General features: G+C 47.0%; 3 protein-coding genes across 11 annotated transcripts in view; all 3 read right to left on the reverse strand.

The window, feature by feature from the left end:
- Positions 1-2,307, reverse strand: part of TPD52L2 (TPD52 like 2) — a 52,063-nt gene extending 49,756 nt beyond the window's left edge. For 5 of the 9 annotated variants that reach the window (XM_048498171.1, XM_048498172.1, XM_048498170.1 and 2 more), the window contains exon 1: positions 2,147-2,307. In XM_048498171.1, the coding sequence (XP_048354128.1) occupies positions 2,147-2,165 (19 nt within the window). In that variant the 5' untranslated portion in view covers positions 2,166-2,307. The other 4 variants (XM_048498176.1, XM_048498175.1, XM_048498174.1 and 1 more) reach the window with 2 other exon arrangements.
- Positions 2,308-11,123: 8,816 nt separating this feature from the next.
- On the reverse strand, positions 11,124-12,488 carry LOC125433554 (protein ABHD16B-like). Its single transcript, XM_048498168.1, has one exon. It carries the CDS (start codon positions 12,486-12,488, stop codon positions 11,124-11,126), a length of 1,365 nt encoding a protein of 454 aa, XP_048354125.1.
- Positions 12,489-17,435: 4,947 nt separating this feature from the next.
- On the reverse strand, positions 17,436-19,258 carry LOC125433424 (protein ABHD16B-like). Its single transcript, XM_048497931.1, has 2 exons — positions 19,117-19,258; positions 17,436-18,838 (listed from the first exon to the last, which is right to left on the reverse strand). The coding sequence occupies exons 1-2, from the start codon at positions 19,256-19,258 to the stop codon at positions 17,436-17,438; spliced, it is 1,545 nt and encodes a 514-aa protein (XP_048353888.1).
- Between the last annotated feature and the right edge of the window lie 2,750 nt (positions 19,259-22,008).

The following is a 22,008-nucleotide window of genomic DNA, read 5'->3' on the forward strand; positions in this document are numbered from 1 at the left end:
TGCCCAAAACTGTACACAGATACCAAGTTTTGACTCTCAAAAGCTTACCCCCTACAAATCTTGTTTGTACCTAAGGTGCTTCCGGAGTCCACTCTAGCTGCTTTACTGCAGACCAACGTGGCTGCCCCGGGAAACTAATAATTGCTTTAAAATGTAGCTGTCTGTGTGGGCTGGTATCACAGAAACTGAAGACTTACAAAGCGTTTGCGGATAAACAACAAAGCCTCCCGAAAGCTCCAGAGAGCCAAAGAAAACATTTAGAGCAGCTAGAAACATCAATGCTCTGACTGCAGTAAAGCCAGATTAAGATTGCTGGGTTGTCCGGGCAAGCAATTCCATTCATGAAAAAAGACTGAGCATGAACGAATTCCAGCAAAGACTCTCCTCTTCCCCGACAGCTATGCATTTGTTCAATCGCGGAGAACCTCATCACAACCACAGAGTTACTTCCCACCCTCCCAGATATTTAGCTCTGGAATCTGCAGCTCCATAATCCCACCCTTCTCAGGCTGAGCTCACTAAAGCTTTGTTGGAGCAGCTCTTCCTCCCAAGCCAAACCCCTTCCAGATCCCTTCCCCACGAGCCGTAAACCAGCGATGGTGAACCTTTTGGGCTCGGTGTGTTGAAAATTCAGAAAATGCCTAACTTGACTCTGCTGGCGCGTCACCCCCTCAACAAATAAAAAACTTCCTAAAAACAGTGGTTCCCAAACAGTGCCCCATAAAGAGGCTGGAACAAATGTGACAAGATCTCAAAATCTGTGCAGTCATGAACTGTGTACAGGTAAGTATCAGGTAGAAATTATTTTGGTTCTGCAGCGTGCTGTGAAGCAGTGCAGATAGAAAGCATTATAGAGAAATAAAACTGGATGCTTAACATGGCCAAATGCTTAAAAATACCTTCCACAGCCAATACCATTGACATATGGTTTAGTATCTGTGTAGGAGCTAAAATACCTTCCAAAGTCAATACCGTTGTCATTTGGTTAGGTACTTATGTAGGTGCTAGGTGCAAGTATAATCAGCCTTATGCCGAAGACACGTATGTGTAAAATGGATATTTTGAGAAAATGATATTTAAAGATCCAATTTTTAATGACTTTGAATGACAAAAATTAAGTTTAGATCAACATTTAAGTTATTTAGAAATAAAAAAAAATGTGTGCTTTTGCTATATGTACAATAAAAAGAACTAGCAACTTTCAAAGTCAAATACCTTTAATGGCATATAAATAAACAAAAACAGAACATCACAACTAGCAACTTGAAAAATACAGTTAAGAACATAAGAACAAGCCAGCTGGATCAGACCAGAGTCCATCTAGTCCAGCTCTCTGCTATTCGCAGTGGCCCACCAGGTGCCTTCGGGAGCTCACGTGCAGGATGTGAGAGCAAGTTAAAAAAAAGCCGAGAATTTCCATACGTGTCTTGTGCATAAGGGCGACTAATAGTGCTCTGTGACAGGCCCACATTTTCTGGGCACTCCAAAGGCCCTGGCAGAGAGTTTACCCCACCTAGCCTGTGCCCTCCTGTTTCTGCATGACGCCTCCCGTCTGTAGTCATCGTCTCTGGCCTCCACCCATATGGCAAAAGCAACTGGGGCGAGTGCCCCAATTCTAGCCAGGCCTCACCCGTAATGGGAGCAGGGGAGCTATATCAGCTCCTTCCTTGCATGATGCCTCCTCCCCAACACGCGCACACAACACCACCACTCCTTGCATGCAGAAAAGCAGCCTCTCGGGGACGAAGAGGCGACGCCACGCACTCGTTTCCATTGCTTTCCTAAAAGAAAGAGACTCTGCAATGTTAATCCCTTACCTGCAGGATGCTTCCCCCCCACACACACACACGGACAAAATACCCCCCACTCCCTGCACGCAGAAAAGCAGCCTCTCAGGGAAGAAAACGCGACGCCACGCACTCGTTTCCCAGACTTTTTAAGGAAAGGGGAATCTACCTCTTTTGCGCCAGGGGAAAACCCAATCACTCGCGCCTCTCCCCCCCCCCCTTCCAGACGTGACTCCTCAGACTCGGGTTGACCGCATTCAGACGTGACCTAGCGGGGACACGGGTTGAGCGCCTCCGGAGGGCGTCGGCCCGCTAAGGCTTCTTTTCTCCACAGGCCCAAGGCCTGCGAGGCACCTCACCCTGGCTGGCGCTCTCCATCTCGCTCAGGCCCCGGGATAGTTGCGCGGCTACAGACGGCGACGGGAGCAGCTGCGACGCGGACGCCGTGACGTCAGACGCCGCCCTCCGGCGCGCCCTCTGAGCAGCGCGCCCCTCCCTTCCCTACACACGCAGCACTTCCGGTTTCCCCTCAGGGCGGTGTTGTGACGTCATCGCCCGGCGCTACAGAGAGGTACCAAAGGGCTAGGGACGTTTCACCCGCAATGTGACACTTCCGGATCCCGATAGACGCGCTGGAACTTGCGGTCTTGAGTGGCACAGGGCGGGAAGCGGCACCTTTTGAACCCTCCGCCCCCTTAAGGGAAGAAGAAGAACTCAAGGTGGCTTACGAGCTCCTTTCCCTTCCTCCCCCCACAACAGACACCTTGTGAGGTAGGTGGGGCTAAGAGAGAGTCCCGAGAGAACTGTGACTAGCCCAAGTTCACCCAGCAGGAATGTAGGAGTGCAGAAACACAAATCTGGTTCACCAGATAAGCCTCTGCCACTCAAGTGGAGAAGTGGGGAATCAAACCCGGTTCCCCAGATTAGAATCCACCTGTTCTTAACCACTACACCACACTAGCTGCTTTGCTGATGGGAGCATTATGAACCAGGGCCTGGCTCAGTGTTTTTTTCCTTGGGGTCTTTGAACGCCCCACGAGGAAAGGGGATGCTGGACTAGGGATCTAGATTCAAATCCCCATTCTGCCATAGAATAGGTTGCCACTTCCCCTGGAGAAAGTGGCTGCTTAGGAGGGTGGACTCTTCGGCATTAAATCCCAGTGGAGTTTTCCTCTGCTTTCCAGATTACCGCCATACCTCCAGGAGTTTCCCAGTCTATATCTGGCAGCTCTATTGGTGGCCTTTCTAGTCTCAAGCAAGAAAATGAAAGCACCCTGTGAGCATCACACAAATGCAACGTTGTGTGAAAATTTCAAAGCAATCGGTCCAGTAGTTTGGGAGATTACCTGTCAGCAGAAAAACGCACTGATAGATTTTTATATATATAGATTTTCCTGGCGGTAACAAATCCATGATGTAACCTCCAAAAATGTACTATAAGAACTTGGTGTTTTTCTGTGTTCAGGGTGCTTTCTGACAGGCTTGGCCTCGGCACTTTGCCTAGTGCTCAGTGTGCATTGTGCCCATTTGCCAGTGTAGCCCCGAGTTGCGATTGCTGTAGCAAAGTGCTGTAACAGGGATTCTTTAGTGTTACAGTAAAGACATTTTTTTAAATAATCTTGCCTGCCGAGCCTCTTTATTCGCTGCCAAGCTGAAATCACTGAAATCACTATTAAAGTTGTCGAAGGCTTTCACGGCCGGATTCAACTGGTTCTGGTGGGTTTTCCAGGCTGTGTGGCCGTGGTCTGGTGGATCTTGTTCCTAGCAATGGACTCCACCCAAACACAGGATTTGCATTCACCAATACTGCTGCTGCTGCAGGGCATGAAAATGTGAATCACTCCCTGGACTGATAAGCCCCATCCGCAATACAATACTATCAACCACATCTTTGCATAACATGTTCCACTCAAACACTTACTGATTGGTTCCCCACCCTGGGACATGGACAATATATACCTCATTAAACATTCCCTTCTCACCTGACACAGTGTGTAACAGACTTCTCTTTGTGATACACCTCTGAAGATGCCGGCCACAAATGCAGGCGCAACGTTAGGAACAAGATCCACCAGACGATGGCCACTCAGCCCGGAAAACCCACCAGAACTATAAAAGTTGCCCAGGTAACAGTTTGGAGGGTGGCATTATACCCAGCTCCGTCCCCAAGTCTCCAGAAATATCCTGACTCAGAGTTGGCAACCCTACCTGCCCTCATGTTGGAACTGTTCCAATGCAAATTGGGGGTGTGGAATTTTATATAATATTTACATTTGCCGACGAGGAACTCTGTTTTGAGAATAAAACTGCAAAGATTGTCATGCCCTTATATAAAGCAGTGGTGCGACCGCACTTGGAGTACTGTGTCCAGTTCTGGTCGCCGCATCTCAAAAAGGATATTGAGGAGATAGAAAAAGTGCAGAGAAGGGCAACAAGGATGATTGAGGGACTGGAGCACCTTCCCTATGAGGAGAGGCTGCAGCGTTTGGGACTCTTTAGTTTGGAGAGGAGGCGGCTGAGGGGGGATATGATTGAAGTCTACAAAATTATGCATGGGGTAGAAAATGTTGACAGAGAGACATTTTTCTCTCTTTCTCACAATACTAGAACCAGGGGACATTCATTGAAAATGCTGGGGGGAAGAATTAGGACTAATAAAAGGAAACACTTCTTCACGCAACGTGTGATTGGTGTTTAAAATTATGCTGTCGCAGAGGAGGTGGTGTGATGGCCAACTAACCTGGATACATAGCTTTAAAAGGGGCTTGGACGAAGATTGATGGAGTAGGAAGTTGATTTTATGGCTACCAATCTTGATCCTCCTTGATCTGAGATTGCAAATGCCTTAACAGACCAGGTGATCGGGAGCAACAGCCGCAGAAGGCCATTGCGTTCACATCCTACATGTGAGCTCCCAAAGGCACCTGGTGGGCCACTGCGAGTAGCAGAGAGCTGGACTAGATGGACTTTGGTCTGATCCAGCTGGCTTGTTCTTATGTTCTTATGTTCTTATGTTCTGTTACCCACAAGTTTACTTAGTCCTACATATAGTGTCCAATTGCTGTTTTGTACCGACCTCACAAGGCTTGTGTGGATAGTTTTAGCTGTTGAAGACCACTCAAGCTTTCTCTTCCAGTCAATCTATTCAAGATGTGTGGAACACTGGCTCAAATGTCAATCTGTGGTTAAGCAGACTCTCAAGTTCATCTCTTCTTTCCCAGTAAGTTCATTCAGTTTCTTTGAGCTAGAGGCACTCCTGAACTAGTACACAGGTGAGCCGCTGCTGAGCTGTCCTTTATGTTATAATATCTGCCTGACACCTGCTGTCAGGAGGCCTATATTTAGGAGTGCTTGTGCCGCTTTACTTTTCATTGGGGAGAGGGTGGTAAGGGTTAACGCTGTTTCTAACTGCCTTTTCTAGCTACTGTGGAATGTCTGCCGGTCGCAGGTGGCCTCAAGGTCACGGACTGCATCTCTTCATCGTTATCTACAAGCGTTCTATGTGGGGCGCTCTTTCCCAGGCTTGCGGGTGGGGGGGGGGGGGTAGCCCGGGTGCCTATAATTGCTGTGTGAATACTGAGTCCTTCATTCTTGGCTTTGCCAACCGCAGACCCATCTGTAACGACCCAAAGGACCCCCAGAATATTATTTATATATATTTCTGCTTTAAAATCATATTGGCAAAAGCTAGTTGCCAAAAGCACTCCTATGGGTTGTAGGTAGCAGCATGTCAAAAGGTCAAAACTACTTTAACAAAAGCTAAGATAATGAGTTACTCCAGCATAACCTAGAGGTCTCATTTGAGTAACTAGAATGCTTGATTACCTCACCTTGCAAAGATACTGTTAACAAAGAATTATGGATCAGATACTGTCATTTCCCTCGACATCTCTTCTGGAAACCAAAGGTTCATCAAACAGATGGTTGCTTCTCTGCATCTCCCTCTTCCCATTGTTATGAATTTTCCTAAAAGCACTCCACCTTCTCGTGTCTAATGTCTCAGCCCAAAATCAGAGTTACTTTGCATAAAGCCATTCTGTGCTTCCTGACTTAATCTAGGACCAATTGACTCCCATTGTCCCGGGTTTAGCAGTAGACCAGCTGACTAATGACCTCAGCACCCCCAAAACCAGCACAGATGTGAAACTTTGTGTGATTGGTTCCTTTCCCATCAAGGAACGACCCACCTTATAAAAGTTCAGTTTACCTGCAACATTTTGCTCATTTGCCACATGTTCTTGTCTCTGTTGAGACATGAATTCATCCTTCATTGGGTTCCTGTGCTGGCATGGAATTCCTGCCTTCTACTTCTACCCTTCTAAGAATCGTTAGGTAAAGTATCACCCCAGAACAATCCCCATTCCCTTCTCTATTATCCAATCTATCTTTAAAACGTTTTTATATCTCAGAAACTTGAATGTATGTGCTCTTGTGTCTTGCTGTGCGTGTGTATTTTTGAACAAATTCATATAAAATGTTTAAACTCAATTTGGACTCTTGCTTCTCTGTGGAATATCCATTGCTAGAATTCCTTCCCCGTAGATACAGTCTGAAAGATCCCCTCTCGGCCCCTCTCGCTGCCAAAGTGAGCGTTCATTCCCCATTGATCTATTTTTAAAAACTCTATGTGTGCTGTTACACATTTTAGCAGCTGGTGGAGAATCCCTTTAATAAAACCCTTACCCCTGTTAAGGCCGTAACACATCATTTCAATAAACTGCTGTTCTACAACACGAGTTTGTCATTTGACTGGGGGTTCTGACACCTGCCTAACATCTGCCTAACAAATGGATCCATTTAAGTTCCATTTGCAAAGGAGATTTTTTTTTAACATCTTCATATGCAAACCTCTTGTGGTTTAAGACTGACATAACAAAATGAGAAAGATCCCTAACAGAATGTCCAAGTTGACTGCAATGTTCTATAATGGATCATCTAGTCTAGAATTACTCACCATAGAGGCATGTTCCAAAAAACGTCGTCTAACAGATTTGGTGGTATCACCTACATATATGAGAGGGCAAGGACATATTATTACGTACACACAAGAGTGAGTATTGTAAATACTTAGGTATTTTAAATGCCATCCTTTATTTGTAAAGGGGTGAACAAAGGTTTTGACACCAATCCTGATCTTCCCTCAGGAGAATACAGCTGAAGTTCTGTGGTTCGCCATCTATATGCTTTGTAATTTCATTGACTGGTTTGTTTAAATTTGTTATTTATTGAGGTTTTATATGTTTTATCTTTGGTTGTACACTACCCAGAGCCCTTCGGGGGTGAGCGGTATAGTAAAACTAAGAATGAATGAATGAATGAATGAATGAATGAATGAATGAATTTAACTATTTAATCAATTCGTTTGTACCCTGCCATTCTCCTCACTGGGAATATGTGATTTCACTGAAAGACTATGATAGAAGAAGGAACATATAAAATTTGCCTGATATGCCTGGAACATTGGATATGTTTGGGGTGATGTATTTATTTATTATTTATATTTGTATCCCACCCTCCTCCTGTCTAGCACAAGGAACAAACGTGTTAAACTGTTTGAATTGCAAAAACAAGCACGTTACGAATAGGGGGTCCATGAATATTTCCCTGTCAGAAGAGCTGACATCTGTGTTTAAAAATTTAGCTCGTACATAAAAGTGGACGCAAGAATCTCTCCCTTTCCTTCCTTCTGTTTGGTATACGTCTTCTGGACGCTAGATGGCAGGCATATCTTGTCAGGCATATCTTGTCCAAATCCCCTGGTACAAATGTTCTTTAAACACACACACACACACACACACACACACACACACACACACACAGAGGTTTAATGTTCTGGCAGAGACTCTGGAACGCTGTTGGAGGAATCAATTGCAAATGCTGACTCACCAGAAAAATAATATTTTGCGTGGTGGGGGTTGACTCCCACAACTGACCAAAAATAAAGTTCGCCTCCATGAAAAGGGTAGATGGGAGCTTCTTCTTACTGATGTACAGTTTTTTGCTTTCAGAGACATCTGCCTGCCACATTACAAACTTCCCACAGTCCTCTCTTCCGCTTTCATTTCCTTCCACAGCACTGGAGTCATTGATTTATTTAGTTTGGTATTTAAGTTGATTTGTCCCAGAGGTTCCAATTAACTGCGGCTTGGGGAGGGGGAATCTTCAAGCAGATACGGAACAGGCCATCTGTTGAGAATGCTTTGGGTGGATTGATTTTACAAAATATAGACCCTGCCTTTCCCCCCTCCTAATGACCACGAAGGTAGTTAGCAAGTTAAAACATACTTTTAAAAATTGGCATCTTAAAAACAATTAAAACTAACCATTAAAGGAAACCGCACATTAAAAGATTGAAAACCAGAGCTAAAAAAACAAATGAAAACATTCAACACAACAGTGAAAAATGGGCCGGAAGGACAGATCACTGCGAGAATGCTAAACAAACCATAAAAGTCTGCACCCGCTTGTGGAAGATGGTAGCAGAAGGGGAGAGGTGAATTTCCCTGGGGAAAGGATTCCAGAATTTTGGAACCACAAATGTGAAGGCCAGCTGCCTAATCTCATAATTTACACGTTCATAGAGAGTCCAGACCTAGAAACCAGTGTCAAAGCATTAACTGTTTTGTTCAGATATCAGAAACTAAGTAGGGTTAGCCCCAGTGGTGGGATCCAAAAATTTTAGTAACAGGTTCCCATGGTGGTGGGATTCAAACTGTGGCGTAGGGCCAATGAGGCTGGGCGGGGCACGACAGGGGCGTGGCCAGGCATTCTGGGGCGGGGCATTCCTGGGCAGGGCTGTGGCAAGGATGCAGCCACTGCGCTGGTCCTTGGGCGGGAAACGAATGCACGCAGGCGCAGGCTGCCACGCACGCCGGTGCACCTCCTGCTAGACTGCTTCAAGTTCTGCGCGCTACTGCTGAGAGGAGGGGCGTAACTAAGGCAAAAATCACGTGGCAAAATCACCAATTAGTAACCCCCTCTCGGCACACACAAATAATTAGTAACCTACTGTCGGGAACCTGTGAGAACCTGCTGGATCCCACCTCTGGGCACGGGTGCCAGAGGTGTCACTCAGAGCCCTCTCCGTGGGCACTTGCAACCAGAATGCCCCCCCACACACACACATCTAGACTGGCCTGGGCCGCTGGGCTCAATTATTAGCATTAAACCTAAGACCTAGTTTTGGGGAAGCAGTGTAGGTAACCCTGTTAAGCGCTGTTAAACCCTACTGATTTTCATGGGAAGAACTAACATGGGAGGAACTTACTCCTTTACCTGGGAGTAAGCTCAGTTGCTGGCAATGGAGCTTGCTTCTGAGTAAGCCCTCCTAGGGTCATGATTCACCCTTTGGAAGAGTTACACGGTTGCTTCAAAGCAAAGCCACCGACTACCACCAAGCTTACTCCTGAGTAACACGCGCCTCGGAGTCAACCGTTTTTTCTAAACTAAAACCTCAGTATTCAGGTTAAATTGCCGTGTTGGCACTTTGCGTTAAATAAGTGGGTTTTGTGTATTGTCGAAGGCTTTTCTCTGTGATACACCTCTGAAGATGCCAGCCACAGATGCAGGCGAAACGTTAGGAAGAAAATCCACCAGACCACGGCCACACAGCCCGGAAAACCCACCAGAACCAAGTGGGTTTTGGGTTGCAGTTGGGCACTCGGCCTTGAAAAGGTTCACCATCGGTGATCTAGGACATAGAAGACCAGAACATGAATTTAAAGACAAATGGGAGTTTTAAGTATTGCATAATGGAAAGAGATACTCATGAATCTACTTAATTAGGATGTTACTATTTATATTCTTAACAATATTTAATATTTCTTTACATATTTGTATTAACGGATAATTGTAAGCCAAGTATATACCACATTTTAGACTACAGCAAAGATTTATTAGTCTGCTGTAATAGGCTTTTTAATGGAGATATAACCACTTTTACTTGTCTATTAATCTAATTTAATATATTCAGGAAGATTGCAGTTAATATCAGTTAAGCTGCCTAATACAATTAACAATTAAAAGTTGTTCTTATCCAGTTTGACAGTTAATGTTAGTGTATTCTTGGTAATAAGTTGACAAATGCAGATCCATTCCATGCTTAATTTTGATATGGATTATATCAGATTACATAAAATCATCTGTTGGTTATCATTACTCTTTTCAGTCGTGAAAGCCGATGCGATTGTTAAAGTCTACTTGTTTTCAGTGCTTAACTCTGATTTTTTTTCTGTATTTCTTCGTGGGGGTTAAAAATAAAATTATTTTAAAAAGGAAAGGAAAATCACATTGCAATGGGAACATTTGTTTTTTTTAAAATGAGGAGCAGCAGTGGCGTAGAAGGTTAAGAGCTCGTGTATCTAATCTGGAGGAACCGGGTTTGATTCCCAGCTCTGCCGCCTGGGCTGTGGAGGCTTATCTGGGGAATTCAGATTAGCCTGTACACTCCCACACACGCCAGCTGGGTGACCTTGGGCTAGTCACAGCTTCTCGGAGCTCTCTCAGCCCCACCTACCTCACAGGGTGTTTGTTGTGAGGGGGGAAGGGCAAGGAGATTGTCAGCCCCTTTGAGTCTCCTGCAGGAAAGAAAGGGGGGATATAAATCCAAACTCTTCTTCTTCTCTTCTTACTCAATGGCTTCAAAATTTGCCAAGCTCAAAGGCAGCGTGTTTCCTAATCGTTACCCAGATCTTGAAGGCCACTGGGGGGAAAAAATGAAAAACAGGTTCCTGATAGCTCTACCTCGCAACATGATTGTTAGAGGAGGTCTAAAGGAGGTGAAATAAAAGACGGAGCCTCAAATCCATGCCCTGCAGCGTGGCTAGTAAGAACAGTCACCACCATCTATAATTTAGCAGTAACAACCTGTTTTCTCTGCCTCCCCTAAAAGGCTTGATTTTGATTTTAAATTTTGTACCGATCGCTGTTTTTAAAAGGGATTCAGTAATTATTTGTATTGAAATTTAATTGTTTAGTTTTGATTTGTGGTTTAATTGTATTATGATTTAATTTTGTTGTACACCACCCAGAGCCCTTCAGGGATAGGGCGGTATACAAAACCAAACAATAAATGAATGAATGAATGAATGAATGAATGAATGAATGAATGAATGAATGAATGAATGAATGAATGAATGAATGAATCTATTCTCTGCAATTGATTTGCTGCTACGGTTCCTTTCCCATTTCACCACAATAAGCCACAGCAACGCGTGGCCGGGCCACACTAGTAAATAAATAAATAAATAAATAAACACAATGAGGCCTCATTGGTTCAGAATTCTTTCTCGCTCTTTTGGTGCGTCTCTCTTCTATTCACACCTTACCTCTGCTCAGCTATAACTTCCAGGGCATCTGGAAATCATCGGGTTTAAGGAGAGACCAGTGGGTGGCCTCTATGTTCTTCATGTACTTCTTAGCTAAAAAGACAGCCATCTGCTTCTTGTCTCTGGAGGCCATGAACTCCCCGACCCGCCAGGGGAAATCGGTTTCAAGACCTTGGCTCGACTTGTACATCTGTAGCTCCTTGAGGCACCATTCCTCGTCGATCCTGTAATGGCGGCAGACCGCCTCTTCTTGGCGGGGTTTGCCCGCTCTGAGCCACTGGTGGACTGCAGACGCCCCTTCTCGGGACATGATGTACGGGTAGCGATGCTCCAGCAACTGGACCAGGAGTTTGTTGGCCCTGTTGTGGCGGAGGTTCGCAATCCGGTCGTCGAGATCTGGGCAAGTGGTGATGACTTCATCCTGGGTCCTCCGGATCAGCAAGACCGGCCCCATGTACTTGCATAGCTGTTCGCCCACGTTGAGATTGAAGTGGTCCTTCACCGTCCGCACCACCAGCTTCTTCCAGCTCTTGGGCATCACGTTCAGAGCTAAGGGGAGCAGGTCGTCGAAAGTGGCGTCCAAGACCAAGGAACCGATCGACGGGTAGGTCATAGCAGCCCAGGTGGCTGAGTAGCCTCCCAAGGACCATCCGTACATGACAATATCTTCTAGCCTGAAGCCCAGGCAACGAGTCGTGTACTGGATCACCACGTCTACCGCGTTGGCGTCGTTCTGCGGATATGGCTGGCCTGTGCTCCCCGCAAAACCAGGATGGTTCCACCCCAGCACAGAATATCCGGTCTGCAAGGGGGTGGAGAGGCAGCCCCATTCGTAGAAGCTGACGTTCCCCTCGCAACAAATCACCAGCTGCTTCCCTCGACGTCCCGCCACGCCCGCGGTCACCGCTCTCCTGTCCACAAACATGGTGTCGATCTTATTCCCGTCCCGAGCCACCAGCTTGGCGCGTTTCCCGTTATATTCCCCCAGAAGGCGGGCTTGGCCCTTTGCCAAAACTGGCAACAGGGCTTGGTTCAGGAGGAACATGGAGCCAGGGTAGAGAAGCCAGCGGCCTAACGAATGGGCCACCACGTAGCTGGCCAGTTGGCCCGGCAGCTGCTTGACGCGCCTGAAGAAGTTCCGGCAGGATTCCCGGTCTCCATCCGGCCCGACCGCAAACGCTGACGCCGGCAGGCCCAGTCGCGACGCTGCGTTGACGAGGATGTGGCGCCTTTGGCCTCCGATGCAGCCGTGGGCCGTGCCGGGCTCGTCCCACTGGAATTCGATGGGCCAGCTGCTGGATTTGAAATTATAACTGGCTGTGAAATAGATTTTGAAGACCTGGGCAAGAGCCTTTGGGAAACACAGGACGCACATGGAGAGAGACGGCAGATATCTTCCATGAGAGGAACCAGTCAATTTTTTAAATAAGAGAGACAGAGAGAAATGGGTGCAAAGAAAGTGACCAGCCGGAGAGGTTCGTGAGCCACTCAGAGCAGGAGCGATCGCCCCTTCCTGGAATACCCTTTACTTCAGAGGCGCACTACGTCGCCTGTGGAACTTGCTGGTTCTTTGGCCATGCTGAAGTGACCCAGATTCAGCTGTGGGCCCTGCCACGACATTTAACCCCCAGATCTGCAGCCAGGGAGGCGTAATAATCAATGAAGTCACCGGCCCTTTGTGAGGGCAGCGGGTGAGGCTGCAGTTCAGACGGTAGCCACTAGAGGCACCCTAATCCATCTTCTAGGGACCATCACTGGGACTTTATTCAATGACCGCAGGTTTTAATTGACAGTCGGAAGCCGCTTGGAACCCCAGGGGAATGCAGGGAAACATTATTTTAATAGATAGAATAAATAATTGAGAAGAAGAGGAGTTTGGATTTATACCCCTCTTTTCTCAACTGTAAGGAGGCTCAAAGCGGCTTACAAAACTCCTTTTCCCCTTCCTCTCCCCACCACAGACACCTTGTGAGGTAGGAGGGGCTGAGAGAGTTCTGAGAGAACTGAGATTGGCTGAGAGACTTCCACAAGATTTTAGAGGTAGAGGCTTTCCAAATTATATATTAGAATCTGCTCTGAAAAAAGTAAATTCTATTTCCAGACAGGAGTTTTTACAAGAAAAACCTCTCCCCCCGAGAGAAAAGAGACTAGTTCAGTGGTGGCGAACCTCTGGCACGGGTGCCAGAGGTGGCACTCAGAGCCATTTCTGTGGGCACGCATGCACAGAGTTCGTCATGTGGAGAAGGTGGAAAATCACCCCCCCACACACACACACACACATCTAGGCTGGCCTGGGCATGATCCTTTACCTGGGAGTAAGCTCGATTGCTGGCAATGGGGCTTGCTTCTGAGTAAACCCTCCTAGAGTCGTAATTCACTCATGTATGGTTGCTTCACCAAGCTTACTCCTGAGTAACGCACACCTTGGAGCCAACCATTTTTTCTAAACTAAAACCTCAGTGTTCAGGTTAAATTGCCGTGTTGGCACTTTGCGATTAATAAGTTGGTTTTGGGTTGCAATTTGGGCACTCAGTCTCTAAAAGGTTTGCCATCACTGGACTAGTTTATGCTCTAGATTATACACCAAACTCTCAGGCTATCCGTGGGATTATTCACCAACATTGGCATATTGTCAAATCTCTCCCAGGATGTGGCCTACCTCCTAGGGTTGGTTTTAGGAGAACCAAAAAATCTGAAGCAAAGTTTAGTTAGAACCGACATTGAGCCTTTTGAGAGACAGGCTCCTGTTATGAGAGGTCATTTCGCATGTGGCAAATGCAGGGCGTGTGATTTAGCCATCCCTCCCAAAGAGTTTATTCACCCATTTATTAAGTTTAGATATACTTTCAATCACTACACTAATTGTAACACCAAGGAGTGTGTCTATCTGATTTCTTGTACCTGTCCAGCCCTTTATGTAGGTTGCACGCTTAGACCCGTTAAACAAAGAATTTTGGAGCACTCTTCAAATATCAGACTGAAAAAAATTGAGGAACCAATTCTTCAACATTATTTACAAAAAAATCATACAGATACCCCGTTTCCCCGAATATAAGACATCCCCTGAAAATAAGACGTAGTAGAGGTTTTGCTGAAGTGCGAAATATAAGGCATTCCCCGAAAGTAAGACGTAGCAAAGTTTTTGTTTGGAAGCACGCCCGACGAACAGAACACAGAAAAAATAAGACATCCCCTGAAAATAAGACATAGCGCATCTTTGGGAGCAAAAATTAATATAAGACACTGTCTTATTTCCGGGGAAACACGGTAGAGATCTACGATTCTTGGTTTTATATAAGCATCAATCCAAACATCCTTTTACAAATGTACAACAGATCCTCCTTAGAGAAGAGGCCAAATGGATATTCAGACTCCAAACTTTTCATACCGATTGGGGCTTGAATCAAAATTTAGATTCGAGATGTTATTTGTGAAATGTTCCCTTTCAAATTACATCCTGTCTCTTTAAATTTCACTCAGCACCATGCTGCATTGGCCTCACACCCTGTCACAGATACGAACCTTCTAAGCTTATTTTCAAACCTGTAACTGACTTTTCAGTGACTGTCTTTCTGACAAGCTTGTATGCATTAGGTCCGTAGTGGCGAACCTTTGGCACTCCAGATGTTATGGACTACAATTCCCATCAGCCCCTGCCAGCATGGCCAATTGGCAGGGGCTGATGGGAATTGTAGTCAATAACATCTGGAGTGCCAAAGGTTCACCACCACTGCATTAGGTGATGTCTGGCCTTGCAGCTAGATAAATCTTTTGTATGTGTGAGCCAGAGTATTCTGGTTCCTCAGTGTACAAATATATTTGTATATTTAACATCTGTAAGTATACTCAGTCTCTCTATATATATGTATCAGCGTATTATAATTATTGTGTCGATGTGGTGGGATTATTTCTTTGTTCATCTTTTCTACCGTTATTATTATGATAGAATGATTGTGCCTCAAGCGGCTGAAGAAGACATATTTGTCGAAAGTATTGTTCTTTCCCCGGGTCAGTACTCCCACTTTCCATTGATCATCAGCCAAGGATTTTATCAACATCCTGTTCATCTCAGGTCAAATCCCCACTTGAAATTTGCACGCAGATCCAAACCTGTTCGTTGTGAAATCGTGTCCTCTTCATTGGAGTTTCTCCCTCCCCACCGCAGCGAGCACACAGCAGACACACCTGGTTGCAGAACTCTTAGCAATCCCCACTACCAGGCGAGCTCGCTTTGCCGGTCTCCCCTGATTGGCTGGCGTGCCTTGATGGGGCGGGACCTTTTCTCACTGCGGAAATGTACATTGTAGGGGCATGATAAAAAACAGCGTGTAAAAGTTTAACGTTCTACTGTTTAACTGTGCAAACAGTCAATCGTTACCTGTTAACAATTCAAAGTTACACGTTTGACTGTTTAACGTTTGCGTCCCATTCACAAAAGCGGAAATGAAACCAAGGAAAGGCTGCGCACGCATCGCAGTGCTGATTGGTTGCCCAAATTCCTCATCACACTCCAGGGCGGGAAACGAGTCAGGGTTTCAACCCTTATCCCTCCCCTCGGATCAGCTCCGAACTGTGTCAATGGGGTCTGTGCCACTTGCAACCAGGTCCTGCTGGAATGCGGATTAACGGGGAGAACAAGCGCCAGAAATGGAATCTGCCACACAAGTAATGGGGAGGTCGTCCCTCAAACCTGGTTAGTTTGTGTTCTGAAACCTGGCTAAGACGGTAGTGGGGATTCGACCTTTATATACATGAAACCTAACAACGGAAGTTGAGTTTTTAAAGACATCAGACATTGGTATCCTTCTATGTCATCAGTGGATCTCTTACTCCATTACAGAGACTTAATATTATATTATTATATTTGGGATCCTCTGTGTGTATATTGTTCATTGTGTTGTTGTTGTTGTTGTTGTTGTTGTTGTTGTTGTTGTTGTTGTTGTTGTGTATAATATGTTGTTGATTAAGAGTTGTTGTTCTGGTATGTAGATGTTTGAATCATTTTCATTAAAAAAGATTAAAATAGATTTGTATATTTCGCACTAGAGCCAGACAGGTTCTTTTCCTTTCTTTTAAGAAGAACTGAGATTGGTCCCAGGTCACCCAGCAGGCTTTATGTGGAAGAGCAGAGAAACAAATCCAGTTCACCAGATAGAGTCCGCCACCAACGTGGAGGAGTCAGGGATCAGACTTCTCTTAACCACGACACCACGCTCGCTCTCAGAAGCGGATTGGGTACTGTCTTTATCGCCCTGACCTGGAGGCCCCGGCTGGCCCGATCTCATCAGATATCAGAAACTAAGCAGGTTCGGCCATGGTTAGTACTTGGATGGGAGACCAGCAAGGAAGTCTAGGATTGCTATACAGAGGCAGGTAACAGGAAACCACCTATGTATCTAGGGAAAATGTAGCCCAGTGCAAAATCTGAGTTTTCTGCACGCGCCCCTCCCCCCATTCCCCGTATGGGCAGCTGCCCTCCCCCACCACAACCAAACAATATTTTTTGCACCAGGTCTTGAAGTCAGTTTATGTGTGGGGGGCGATTTTCCATCCCCCACATGACTAAATGGCCACAGTCCAGAGGCATTTGACCCCATATGTCTCCCTGGGCGCTGACCCGGATGGCCAGGCTAGCCCAATCTTGTCAGATTTCAGAAGCAAAACAGGGTCAGCCCTGGTTATTATGTGCATGGGAGCAGTGGTGGGATCCAAAAATTTTAGTAACAGGTTCCCATGGTGGTGGGATTCAAACTGTGGCATAGCACCAATGGGGCTGGGTGGGGCACAACAGGGGCGTGGCTGGGCATTCCAGGGCGGGGCATTCCTGGGGCGGGGCTGTGGCAAGGATGCAGCCGCTGCGCCGGTCCTTGGGTGGGAAACGAATGCACGCAGGCGCAGGCTGCCACGCACGCCGGTGCACCTACTGCTAGACTGCTTCAAGTTCTGCGCGCTACTGCTGAGAGGAGGGGTGTAACTAAGGCAACAATCACGTGGCAAAATCGCCCATTAGTAACCCCCTCTCGGCACACACAAATAATTAGTAACCTACTGTCGGGAACCTGTGAGAACCTGCTGGATCCCACCTCTGCTCACAACCCTGTAAGGTGGGTCAGGCTGAGAGCGTATGACTGGGCCAAGGTCACCCAGAAAGCATCCATACAGACCAAGGGTTCAGGCAGCAACCTGCGCTCGTGCGAGCGACCTGCAGGTCCCAACTGACAAACACGTGAGCCCAAAACACAACCGTGAAATCTTAGCTTGTATTTCTCTCTTTCTCTCTCCGTCTCTCTCGGACACCAGGCCACCCCCCGACCACCCCGAGTTAGAGCTTCCAGGGCAGCTGAAACTCCTCCGCCGGCAAAGTTCTCCCATGTGTGGTCACCACGTTCTTCATGTGCTTCTTGGCCAGGAATAGGGCCAGCTGTTGTTTCTGCGAGAGCGGGAGGCCTTTCCCAATTTTCCACGGGAAATCGGCATTTGGTCCGAGGCTCTCTTTGTAGCTCCGGAGCATCTGGACACACCAGTTTTCATTCACCTTGTACAAGTAGTGGTAGATGAGGGATTCCAGTGGGAGGCTGTCTGCGGAAAGCCAGTGGTGCAAAACTCCCTGAGTTCTAGCGACGATATCAGGATAACGGGTCCACAGGAGCTGCAGCAGCAGCTGGTTGGCTCGGTTGCTCCTGGCCATGGGAACGCGGTCCTCTTTGCTGAACTCGGTGCTGGTGATTTCGTCGAGGGTCCTCCGGATCAGCAGGACGGCCCCCGGGTACTTGCACAGCTGATGGACCACGTTGAGGTCGAAATGCTCCATCACGATCTTCACCACCAACTTCTTCCACCTCTTGTCGATCATGTTCACTGCCAAAGGGATCAGCCCGTCGAACGAGGCATCCAAGATCAAACCACCCAGGTTCGGGTAGGTCATGGCGGCCCATGTGGCTGTATAGCTGCCTAAGGAATAGCCATAGATCACAATGTCCGGTAGGCTGAAGTTAAGGCGATGGATAGCGTACTGGAGTACCACTTCCATGGCGTTGATGTCGTTCTTCGGGTAAGGTTTCCCCGTGCTCCTAGCAAAACCAGGGTGATTCCACCCTAGGACAGAATATCCGGCTTTTAGTGGGGTAGCAAGGCAGCCGATTTCGTAAAAGCTGCCGTTGCCCTCGCAGCAAATCACCAAACGCATGCCCTTCTGCCTCGGATCTTTCCTGTTCCTCCTGTCTACAAACATGGTGTCAATTTTGTTCCCATCCCGAGCGACGAGTTTGGCCCGCTTCCCGTGAAAGTCCTCCATGAGGCGAGCCCGGCCCTTCACTAGCAAAGAAAGTGGGACTTTGTTGAAGAGGCAGACGGAGCCCGGGTACAGCAACCAGCGGCCAAGAGAGTGCGCGAGGGCATGCCTGACCAGCTTGTTGGAAGACTGCTTGATACCGTGGAGGACGCTGGTTTGGGCCGGTCTTGGGTCTCCTTGCTCGCTGGACAGCTGCGATCTCGCAGGGTTGGAGATGTCATCGCTGACGTTGCTGCTATCGCTGCCCTTGATCTCTTCCCAACAGTATTCCACGGGCAAGTTCTTGAACAGACACTCGTCTCTGATCATCAGGCATGCTTTCGTAGTGTGACACATGTCGAAGTCTTCTAGCGATGCGCGTACAACTAGTTTCCTTAAGATACGAGGATTCGGCTCCTGGGTTCTTACATTCTTAAGTAACACATTTCTAAGTCCTTCAGTGGCATTCGACAGAATTATATAACCGTACCTTTCAGAAAGGTCTATATCGAAGGAAGGAGACAGAAGGGGTGGGGAGGAGTGCCAGCAAAGGATTTATGGAGCCCAAGTGGTGGTTAGGGGACCTCCATTTAATCCGTTGTGGACAGAAAACAGGCCTTTTGGTCTCTTTGAGATCACTGCTGTTGAAGGTGAGGGGTTAGTATCCTTCACTTCCTCCAGGAGCCTTTACAAGCCAGCCAATCCAGGCCAAGGTAACAATTAGCAAGGTCACCTTCCTTTGTGATCAGGGCCCACATTGATGACATGGGTACAAGAGACCATGGGGATCTCTTGTTGTCCAGAGTGAGGTTCCTCCCTGGGGTCACCGCAGGGGTCAAAGGGGGCAGAAGGGAGCCCAGAGCTTTGCCCCACATGTAGTGTTTCAGAGCGGTAGACTCTATTGTGAAGAACTGGGTTTGATTCCCCGCTCTTGCACATGAAGGCTGCTGGCTGACTTTGGGCTAGTCACAGTTCTCTCAGGACTCTCTCAGTCCCACCTACCTCACAAGGTGTCTGTTGTGGGGAGAGGGAAGGGAAAAGGAGTTTGGAAGCCTCTTTGGGACTCCTTACAAGAGAGAAAAGCAGGTTATAAACACCAACTCTTCTTCAGGTTGGTGAGGGAGCAAGCTTGTTTTCTGCTGTTCCAGAGATTAAGACCAGGAGTCATGTGTTCAAGATGAAGGAAAAAAGATTCCACCTAAACATCAGGAAAAACTTCCTGACAGTACTATGTTCAAGAGTGGAATGTACTGCCTCGGAGGGTGGTGGAGTCATCTTCTTTGGAGGTTTTTAAAGAGAGGCTGGATGGCCATCTGTCAGGAGTGCTTTGATTGTGTGTTCCTGCATTGCAGGGGGTTGGACTGGATGGCCCTTGCCATCCTATGATTCCATGATTCTCCCTCATCCTCTTCCTCTTCTCCTTCTTCTCCACACCCAAAATTTCCAGACCTGGGACTTCCAAGCCTATCGACGCTTCTCCTTAACTCCTCTCCACCCCCCACCCCCCCAATGACACTGAGTGCCATTTTAAGTTGCTACATCAGACGTCCCCAACATGATGGTCATCAAGTGTTTTCAGAAAGTGGGCAGGATTCTGATTGGCCACTGGAGATTTGATTGGCTGTGCAGATTCTTAAACATGTTACTTGGGCAGCAGCTGCCACCCCAGCACAAAGATCTTCCCCGGAGCTCTACGTAAGCTGCAATAGTCATTTTGTGTCTGTTTCCAGCGAACTGCGGCAGAACTCTAAAGCCATTCCCAGGGTCAAAAAGGCAGGGGCCCTTATGCTGCATCAACCCAAATGCCATCCAAATTGTGAGTTTTTTTCTTATGATGTCTGGGCAGGCACACATAAGAACATAAGAACAAGCCAGCTAGATCAGACCAGAGTCCATCTAGTCCAGCTCTCTGCTACTCGCAGTGGCCCACCAGGTGCCTTTGGGAGCTCACAGGCAGGAAGTGAAAGCAATGGCCTTCTGCTGCTGCTGCTGCTGCTCCCGAGCACCTGGTCTGCTAAGGCACTTGCAATCTCAGATCAAGGAGGATCAAGATTGGTAGCCATATAAATCGACTTCTCCTCCATAAATCTATCCAAGCCCTTTTTAAAGCAATCCAGGTGAGTGGCCATCACCACCTACTGTGGCAGCATATTCCAAACACCAATCACACGTTGCGTGAAGAAGTGTTTCCTTTTATTAGTCCTAATTCTTCCCCCCAGCATTTTCAATGGATGCCCCCTGGTTCTAGTATTGTGAGAAAGAGAGAAAAATGTCTCTCTGTCAACATTTTCTACCCCATGCATAATTTTATAGACTTCAATCATATCCCCCCTCAGACGTCTCCTCTCCAAACTAAAGAATCCCAAACGCTGCAGCCTCTCCTCATAAAGAAGGTGCTCCAGTCCCTCAATCATCCTCGTTGCCCTTCTCTGCACTTTTTCTATCTCTTCGATATCCTTTTTGAGATGTGGTGACCAGAACTGAACACAGTGCGGTCGCACCACTGCTTTATATAAGGGCATGACAATCCTTGCAGTTTTATTCTCAATTCCTTTCCTAATTATCCCCAGCATAGAGTTTGCCTTTTTCACAGCTGCCATGCATTGAGTTGACATTCCCATGGAACTGTCAACTAAGACGCCCAAATCCCTTTCCTGGTCTGTGACTGATAGCACTGACCCTTGTAGCATGTATGTGAAGTTTGGATTTTTTGCCCCTATGTGCATCACTTTACATTTTGCTACATTGAACTGCATTTGCCATTTCCTAGCCCACTCACCTAATTTATCAAGGTCCACTTGGAGCTCTTCGCAATCCTTTGCGGTTTTCACCACCCTACCTAATTTGGTATCATCTGCAAACTTGGCCACCACGCTACCCACCCCTACTTCCAGGTCATTTATGAATAGGTTAAAGAGCACTGGTCCCAAAACGGATTCTTGGGGGACACCACTCCCTACATCTCTCCATTGTGAGAATTTCCCATTCACACCCACTCTTTGCTTCCTGTTTCTCAACCAGTTTTTAATCCATAGGAGGACTTCCCCTCTTATTCCTTGATTGCTGAGTTTTCTCAATAGTCTCTGGTGAGAAACTTTGTCAAAAGTCTTTTGGAAATCCAAGTAGACAATGTCCACTGGTTCCCCCTTATCCACATAATAAGGTTCCCCCTTATCACCTTATATCCTGAAAATCTTGTGGGTCTGTCAGGTACTACTGAGGATGGGAACGGTAGTTAGGCATTCAAAACACAGTAACATCCAATTTCTTGCAGGGAGGAAGACATGCAATGCACATTTTTCATCACTAGAGCATCCTCTGTGTTTACTGTTGAAGGGGCTAATCCTCGAGCCAAAACCGTGTGAGGCTGTTCAAGCAAAAATGATCACAAACCCTTCAGATCTCTTGACAGCCTGATGAAATTTTATTTCGGCATAGCTTCTGGTGGAGCAGAGCCTGCTTCGTTCCATGCATGCAAACAGGCAAAAATGCATGCATCTGATGAACTAGTGCAGTTACAGCACAGGTGTCAAACTCGCGTGGCCCTCCAGATATTATGGACTACAGTTCCCATCATCCCCTGCCAGCATGATGCTGGCAGGGGATGATGGGAACTGTAGTCCAT

This window comes from Sphaerodactylus townsendi, linkage group LG05 (genome assembly GCF_021028975.2).
Source record: "Sphaerodactylus townsendi isolate TG3544 linkage group LG05, MPM_Stown_v2.3, whole genome shotgun sequence".
NCBI classification, from domain to species: Eukaryota; Metazoa; Chordata; class Lepidosauria; order Squamata; family Sphaerodactylidae; genus Sphaerodactylus; species Sphaerodactylus townsendi.